Here is a 9,159-nt window from a genome sequence, read left to right as displayed (position 1 = left end):
GAGCCTGACCAGTACCTGCCCAGTACTAATCTGCAGTAGTGGCCCAGTGGTGAACTTCAGTGCTGGCCCAGTACTACAGGTCAGTACAACGCCAGTACCATATGTAAGTACTAGCCCCGTACTGTCTAAATACTGCAAGTCAGTACAGAACATTATTATCATTAGGGATTTTACTGGTATAAAGCCAGTAGTATTGCCAGTATTCTAACAGTACCGCGCCAGTACAGAACACAGACCGACGTTACTGGTGTGGTACTGTGCCGGTGGTATATTTCCCCCTGGGTAAAGGAAGGTAAATGGGTGACACTGTGGTGACTGTTATTAATAAAATCGTCATCTGAAAAATGTTATTTACACAAAATAATACTTTTAAATAACTAACTTTTTATAGAGAACAATTGTGCTTTGTTGTAAATTAAAAAAATTGGATGCGCAACTGGAGCATTCACCAATTGTTTGAAATACAAATAAAAAATTTCCCTATTTGTACAGCTGACGAAATAATTACGTCTTTAACATTAATTGAATAATATGTGTTCAAGAAACTTTAAAAACTTTCAATTAGGCTGACTTCAAAATATTTCACTTTTTACATTTTTATTCCATTATGAAATTTAGAAACTTACATCTGATTTACATTTTTCAATAATCCTTCAAATTTTACGAAAATTTTTGTAATTATTTAGAAACCATTTGATAGCAACCTTTTGATCAAAATTCCAAATAAAACTGCGACACGTGTTGATACACGTTTTTACTTTTCACTCTAGAACTGTTGAGATAGTTGATTTTGTTCGTATACACTTTGGAATAATCACGAGCCAAATTTCAAGTGTTTTTACAAATTTCAATTTATTATTTTTTAGGAGCGCAAATTCCTTGCGTAACAATCAACAAACCTTACGTTAGCATTTACATAAAATTGGTACAGCTAGAAACAAATTAAATCATATTATTTATTGCTACACGAAAAAAAAGATTATTCTCAATTTCAACTACAGGTCTATAAAATTATTTAAATCGAAACTATAATTTGAGGGTATTTGATACACTCTGATGACTTAAGATTGGAACACGTAATACAAATAGTTACACAGTAAGAATGTAACACAGTTTGGATTCTTCATTCATAAGTTTTATTGTAATTTTGGACCTCATAGAATAAAATCAGAAATTTAATTACAATTCTGACAAATTTAGTACAATATTATTTTTCATATTGTTTTGAAGTTTTGGATTTGGTAGGCTCCTTCTTATTTATACTGTTATTGCAATCTTTGCGTGAAACGCAATATCCAGACAAGTCGTCGATCACATAACCCTTTTTGCATCTGCAACCTTCTACGCAATCCTGTTTAAAAAAAATTAAGTACAAGAAAACTGTCTTATTTATGTTCGGAAATTATTTGTTAAATTGCATCAATATATATATAGAAATAAAACGTCAAACCAAAGAATAACTTCGACTAATTCTAACTTTCAAGTTCAGAGAATTATTTTGTCATGCCAGGTTTTCAGAACAACAAATTTCGGAAACAAAAGAGAAACTTAATTCACCTTTTCCTTGAAAATTTTTTTTTAATATAAATTTCTATAGAGAAATGATATTGAAACAAAATTTTACATAAAAAGATCGATTTGATTGAAAAAGGCGTCATAAAAATCATTTTTTCAAATCACTAATCCTTCATTTTTATAAAATATTAAAACTGTGTCTTTTTTTAATAAAAAAGAAACTCTTAGAAATCAACATACCTCCATACAATATTCAGGTACTGCATCATAATTACTACTGCACTTAGGTTCACATTTTGAAGCACATATATTCCAAGATCCATTTGATCCACATTCTTTACCATGTTCTCGAAGATAATACGGAACTGCATATACGATTTTAAAGAATTATATTATTAACAAATTAACAAATAAATTACACATAAAATTATTTCTAAATAAAAAATGAATGTGTTTAAAGTGTCTTATTAAATGTTATAATTTAATAAGACACTTTTAGACACATTATTCAGTTAAAATGTATTTAATAGATAATTAAATCTTTAATTAAATTAATGTCTGATATTTTAAAGGCATTGTTATACTTACAACTACTTCCACCGTGCCATGCGCTTACTCCAATTACAGCAAGAAATAAAGTCACAAAAATAGGAGACATTGTGGTAACTGTTTCATTAACAAAGTAAACTGCCGCTTTGCCTTGAATTTAAGTTCGTTTATACATATATATTCCGTTTCGCTACTTTAACAATAAATAATTCTGTATTTGTTTAGACTTGACAGCGCATGCCGCATGATAAGAAAAAACGTTAGCTTCATTTTTCCTTAGTACATACATCTGTAATAAAAATCTCTTGCGTCAGTACATTTACCCAGCACTAGTGTAACGGAAAAGAAATTGTTGGACCCAATACTGTATTGCGTAAAATCTTAAAATTTTAATGGGAGCGTTCACAAATGACCCCCGCACCTATAATATTACGTCACGTTCTTTCGACCCCACCCCTTCACATTTTTTAAATAATTATAAAATAATCTTCTGAATCTCCTCAAATATGGGAATCAAACGTTACATGTACATAATCAAAAATATAAACCTGATTATTAATACTTTTTTATTTTTCTCAAAGAACATATCAAACAGCCAGGATATATATGGACTTAATACTTTTCAGGTTGTCAGTTAAAAACAAGAAAACCCTCCGTGACATCACGAGCAGAATGACTCGTCCCCCCATATATCACGATTTGTCACGTTTGACAAGAACCCCCCCCCCATGCCCCGCGGTGCTTGACATCATAAGTGAACGCTCCCTATTAACATCATAATAAAATCATCATTTTCGTAAGATTTAATTTTTCCTTATATAATTTTCATTTATTTAAAACTATTATTTCATAGAGCACATAGTTATTTAGTCAAATGTATACAATAAGGATTCCTATAAAAAAAATCGGAACCTATTTAAAACAAAATTTTTATTTCCAAAATAAAACATACGTTTTATTTTTGAAAAGTGATTTGATACACGTGAATTTCCAGGAGCAATAAAAATTGAGAAATAAACGAAAGTGGGTTTTTCCAACAAATAAATTTTGAAGTTTCGAAGTACGAAATTTTATTAATTTCTCTAAATTTTCGAATTCACTAAGCTTTGTATAAAAGAAGTTTGCAAATTAGGTTTTTCGTCATTGCTAAAATTTTATAATTTAGGTACAGTTTTTCAATTGATGATTCGGTGATAAAAGTATAAAGCAATTTTAAAGTCTCATTTGTACGTTTTTATTGTAATACTGAATACAAATTCAAAGAGAAAATCGAGAAAATAATTCAAGTTTCATTTTTATGTACAATATCCAGAACAATGTGACGTCACTTCTTCTGTTGGTTTCTTTTTATATTCCTCAGGACGTTTGCAGCTTTCGGGTAAAACGCATAAACCGGAATCATCATCTAGGATATATCCGGGATTACATCTACATCCTTCCACACATAACTGTTGAAATGAAAAATTAAGTATGTATACAATTATATGAGAAAGAACTTATATTTGAAATCTTATTGATTATTATTTCAGAAAAGTTCTATTTTGTTAAAACTGTTGCTGGATCGATTTTTAAACGAGATGTTTAACTTTGAATCCTATTTTAAATGATTTTCCGATATATTTGTATGTTATGTTTTGGAAGCTTTATAAAATCTACTTACATCAATGCAATAAATCTGATCCTGTATGTCTCGAGTGCTACATTTCGGTGGACACTTTGATGCGCAACTGGTCCATCTTCCAAAATGTCCACACTTTGCCATTTTCGGTGAAAGTTTATATGGGGGCACTGTTTAAAAATTAAAACAAAAATTAAAATAAAAAATCAATTATCATTTTAGAGTATTGATGTTATTTTGTCGACTAGGGTTATTAATTAATTTCTGATTGTAAATCTTTGCCGATTACTAGAACAATAAATTTTTTTTTGAAAACCGAGAAAAAATACACCTCGGCCCGGATTTGAACCAGAAATTCCACTATTCGTAAGTGAAGCTTTATCCAATTAAGCCACCGGGACCACAGTGGGTACGTTTCCTGTATATCCTATTTCCACATTATATAACGTGGGTTTGCATAATTATTTGTAACCTGTGAAACTTTAGTGATTAATTCCATTCTAAAAAAAATTCGCCGAATGTGAATATAATTCAGATTGAAATTAATTACTAAAGTTTCACAGGATACAAAGATGTAGACCCGTCGCGTCCTGTGGAAACAGGAGAAACAAGAAACGATATAATCCGGTCCAGGTGGCTTAATTGTTTAACACCCCCTCATTAATAGTGGCTTTCTCGGTTCAAATCCGGGCCGATTTGGGTTTTTTTGTTCCTCAACAAAAAAAAAAAACTTATTCGAAAAGTGATCGGAAATTTTATAACATTAAAAAAAAATAAATTATTGTTAATGCGAGTATTAAAATGTATAAAGTAATATAATATCTTCCAATTTTAAATTAAATTTTTAATGAATATTAGCAATTAGAATAAACCTTCTGTATTATGTGTCAACAAATAATTCTCATATTAAATTGAATTTTCTTACTGATACGTGTGTTATCTTCATTGAATGGTACGGCTGAAGCAACCATGGCGAAAAATAAAACAGCAAAAATGGGAGACATTCTGATAACTGTCTCTAAAGTTGCAAATCAAACTGACGCGTCCTAATTTTGACATGCGTTTTTATAGTCTACGATGCAACCTTGAAGAGCTGAATCTAATTTTCTTTATTGTGATGTATGTTGTTTTCATTGTAAGACTTGAGCAATAACTTCTGACATCAGACTCTACCCAAATAATCTAAATACTACCTCAAGATGAAAAACAAATTCTGTTATCACTCGGTATGCATATTTAAAACAAACAATTTTCACATTTGTCAGTAAATTTTAATAAGTGCGATGCAAAATTTTGAATGATTAATATTTTTTCATTTATTTTTAAAGCTTTCAATTAGAAATTATAATTTTCGACGTCTTCAGAATGATTAAATGTATAGGCTTACAATGATAAAATTATTGAATTTAGAATGTTGACAATGACTGATTTCTCCTTAGAATGATACCACATTTTGTAGTAAAAAAATGTATGTAATCGCTTTAAATGTCACTTGGTGCAACATAATATGATACTTATGAATAATATAGTGTAAGTAAGGATGCATGGTATCTTCCACAGAAATGTGAAGGATCAGTCAATGTCTTGTGAGCTAAAGTTTGCTTTCCTTAAATCGCCCGGATTGAAGTCTGGTACAGAGGGTTTCATTTTTACATGCCAAGACGGTGTCTCCATCAATGTACCACTGGCTCTTAATGCAACTATTACGACAGGAGAACTTTTTTGTCCCATAAACCTTAACAAATAAAGCTATCAAATAAAAATAGTGAGAATTGACAGCACACTGTAACCTCTTAGTCACGTGACACCCTCGTGACACCAACTTGAATAAGTGTTTTACCGCCTTCAATTTGTAGTAATTTTGTTCTGTTGAAATACTCAACCGAAAAAAAATTATAACGCACCTTCAGTACTAATTAAATTATCTTTAAAATGGCGTTTTTTTTTTTATATATAAGTTGAAAATTCGCTGAGTTCTCGTGCCCATGAATTCGGAAAATCAGAAAAATCTGATTTCGAGATAAACGCGTTTAAAGTCCGAATGCGCACCTGCCCGTGCAGAAATTTTTGTGTGACGCCGGTCGGGTCCCGATTGGGAAAAATATGGGCCTGATAGGGTAATCTGTCTAGCGCCAAACCGTAAATGAAACGCGCTACCCGACTGGGCCCAGATCTGGGCGTCCAAAATTTGGACTTCAATTTTTCAATATTCTTCATTATATATCATTATACGTATTATATCTCATTTTCAATATATTACGTTACATTTTCTGTTTGTATTGCTTGAATTTATCGATAAGAGTTTGCATTTTAAAGAAAACTATTATGCTTTAACAGACAATGTTCAAATTTAGAGCTGTTACATACACACGCGCGAAGGAAATTGAATGATAAATATTTTTTAATCTTCTTAATATTCTTTTGGAATTGTTTTTGTTTGACTAATGCACATGGGACACGTGGAGTGAGATTTAAAAAGTGAGGTTATGTTCGAGAAAATATATAAAGAATTTCATTTATAATGTTACTAATCCGGAAATGCATACATTTGGCATAAGGTAACCTCTATTTTCAGAATATCAGCAACAAAATATAAAATTTTAAAAAGCTGGAAAACTTTTTTTATTCACATAAATAGTAAATGCGCTCAAAATGACAAGCTTTCTCGAATACATTGCTGGAAATCTTCAAAAGCTAAAAATGAATTATCATGTTGATTCTAGCGTATTAAAGCTTACCTTTTCCTTCATCGCGGATATAAAAAAACTCATAAACAATTCTGTGATTCCGAAATCGCAATTTACTATTTACTTTTGGCATTTTAAGCTATATGAAAGAAAAACAATATCACGACGATAACAGAAAACTTTAAATAATTTTGTCTAACTTAACCCGACCCGAGGTGGTTCTGACGCGAGCCACATCATCTGCCCCCTTGGGGTCACATGTGGAAAATCCGATCGGGCCCAGATCGGAACTCGGGAATAAGTTGGACAATTTCTTCACGGGTGCCTACCTGCTCCGCGTGCTGAAGGACAGAGTACTCTTGAAATGTTATACGCTCGATTGGTACAATAAAAAAAATCGATTTTTTTCATCAATCTGTATAGGGATACTGTGTGACAGCCCGTTTTTTACCTTTTTTTGGTATTTTTTTTTTGACGAACGATAACAATATAAAACTTTGAACTTTTCACTATATCTTTATTCACATTTGAACAGTAAATTGTGCGAATTGGAACCCAAAATCTGTATTATAATGCGTATGGTGCCGCGCCACTCCGAAGACACCCATGTCAGAAAAAAGTATGTCCATGGCCGGCATGATTCCAGGTATGATCTGTAAAGATTTGGCCATCGCGTGAACTAGGATAGTTTAAAAATATTCGAAAAAAACGCGTTTGAAAGTTCAAGAGCGCTTTAAACAATGAATTAACCCTAGTCGTACGCACAGCTGTAACTTTCCAATGACTTCGAATATTGGAATATCACTTCACCAGCATATTCTACACACGTGTAGGAATAAATTTAGACAACAACAAAAAATCGATTTCTTAGACCGGACGCACGGGGTGACCCCCTTAAGACAATAATTTTTAAAACTCAAGCAAATATTAAATATCTTCACCAATTGAATTGGTAATTTTTTACTAATCTTTCATGGCCACTTTTTTACTAATCAAATTTTTACCATTTCGATAGAAATTATTTAAATTTTAAGCTGCATCCAGTTGTCCCGAAGTAAAGCAGAAGTTGGCAAACGGTATAGATTAGTCGTCCCGAAAATTCGGGATGTTTAACCAAGTTAATGAAGAATATTTGATTACTTATTCCGATTTTCGGATATGAACGTTCTTTGCCATTTTCAACAATTTTGATTAAAAGAAGCACTATAGTATCTACGTCAAATTTACAATTTCACAATATGACCTTCTTTTGTTTCAAGTCAAGAATCATACACTGTAAAAAAAGGTTGTGGAATTTTAGTACGCTAGACGTATGTAAAAAGTGGACTCAGGCGCAGCGGCGTGAAATTAGTGTAGAAATGTCTAAAATTGAACAAAAGTGTGAAATTCTCAACTTAACCGAAATTTAATATGTGACGTAAAATGGAATAATGGAAAGTGGAAAATTTCTCCAAAATATCAACCTAACATCAACTGCTTAAATCATTAAGGTCATATTAAAAACATATTTATAATATATTTATAATTACGCAAGCATATATCGCACAAAATTTATAATTTAAAATCACTTTCATTCATTCTTTCGCCGAAAGTGAACAATAAAGGTTGCAAACTAAAATGCACGCTTCGCTCATGACACGCGAATAAAAGAGCGAAGAAGAAAGCTCTATTGCAAAAATTACACAAATGTGGAATATTATACGGACGAACCTAAAATTACAATAAAGTGGAGAAGTTTTCGTTCGAAAATAGACATTTATGCGCAGTCGGTAATTTTACCAGTCTGGGGAATTTTATTATGTACAGCATGAGTCCTTTATTTACACACTCTGAACGCGTAGTGATTTTCAACACGTCGTATAAATTCATGCAAAGTCAAAGAATGAAACCTGTAAGAGACGTCATTCTATACAATATGTGGAAATTTGTTTGATATTCTGTGATTTTAATGCGTCTAAAGTCACATTTTATATGTGTAAATTTACACTTTGAAGAGCTATTTTAAATCATATTTTTTACAGTGTACACTATCGCGCTTTTTCATTAAACTTTTCAGTTTCCAGGTTTTCCATTCTTATTACCTTTTTTAACCCTTAAATGACACACCTCCAAAAAATAACGTAGCTGACACTTGGGGTCTTTTGGACTCAAACGTTTTTAAACTGTTGTAAAAAGTTTAATTTTTGATATTTTTGTTTAGAAGTTTTTTTGGGTATTCTTTAACATCTCTTCTAAAGAATCAATCGGTATAGTAACTTAAATTTTATTTTTAACACTTTGAAAAACAATGAAAAATTCATGGAATTTACGAATTTTTATATTCGTTCAAAAATGGTCTGGGGTCCAATGGACCCCCAGTGTCATTTAAGGGTAAAATTATTATATACAGTCTTAAGTAAAATTTATCTATTTGTATCAACCAAGGAATTTCCTTCCATTATTTAATTAGGAAACATCTAGACTAATAGAATTAGTAATTTTCCACTATTCTTTGGTGGGTCACTTTTTGCTAATAAAATCGATAAAATTTCAATAGCAAAAAATGTAAAACAAATAAACCAAAAAACGTATACAGTTCTAAATAATATATCTTTTACCAAGAAATTAATTTTTCACTATTTAATTAGGAAATATTCCGACAAATCGGATTTAGTAAGAGGCAAAAACGTTGTTTTTCAGATATTTTAAAAATGAGTTTATAAAAGCGTTTTTTAATGAATAATGAAAACGTTTTATACAAAATTTCAACAAAAACTCAACAGAATTTCGAAAAACTAACCAGGATATTAG

General features: G+C 31.2%; 2 protein-coding genes across 4 annotated transcripts in view; both read right to left on the bottom strand.

The window, feature by feature from the left end:
• Positions 1–1,020: 1,020 nt before the first annotated feature.
• LOC117182111 (venom peptide SjAPI-like) lies at positions 1,021–2,192 on the bottom strand. The gene is made up of 3 exons (XM_033375143.1): positions 2,104–2,192; positions 1,756–1,880; positions 1,021–1,351 (listed from the first exon to the last, which is right to left on the bottom strand). The coding sequence occupies exons 1-3, from the start codon at positions 2,171–2,173 to the stop codon at positions 1,208–1,210; spliced, it is 339 nt and encodes a 112-aa protein (XP_033231034.1). The 5' UTR covers positions 2,174–2,192; the 3' UTR covers positions 1,021–1,207.
• A 1,088-nt stretch (positions 2,193–3,280) lies between these two features.
• Positions 3,281–9,159, bottom strand: part of LOC117181954 (alpha-tectorin) — a 20,553-nt gene continuing 14,674 nt past the window's right edge. For 2 of the 3 annotated variants that reach the window (XM_033374981.1, XM_033374982.1), the window contains 2 exons: positions 3,725–3,852; positions 3,281–3,512 (listed from right to left, as the gene is read on the bottom strand). In XM_033374981.1, the coding sequence (XP_033230872.1) occupies positions 3,360–3,512; positions 3,725–3,852 (281 nt within the window). In that variant the 3' untranslated portion in view covers positions 3,281–3,359. Of the gene's footprint in view, positions 3,513–3,724; positions 3,853–4,607; positions 4,821–9,159 lie in introns of those variants that run through there. The other variant, XM_033374980.1, reaches the window with a different exon arrangement.

Source organism: Belonocnema kinseyi, chromosome 10, assembly GCF_010883055.1.
Source record: "Belonocnema kinseyi isolate 2016_QV_RU_SX_M_011 chromosome 10, B_treatae_v1, whole genome shotgun sequence".
NCBI lineage: Eukaryota > Metazoa > Arthropoda > Insecta > Hymenoptera > Cynipidae > Belonocnema > Belonocnema kinseyi.
The sequence above is the reverse complement of the archived record's forward strand: the minus strand, read 5'-3'. Positions and strand labels throughout refer to the sequence as shown.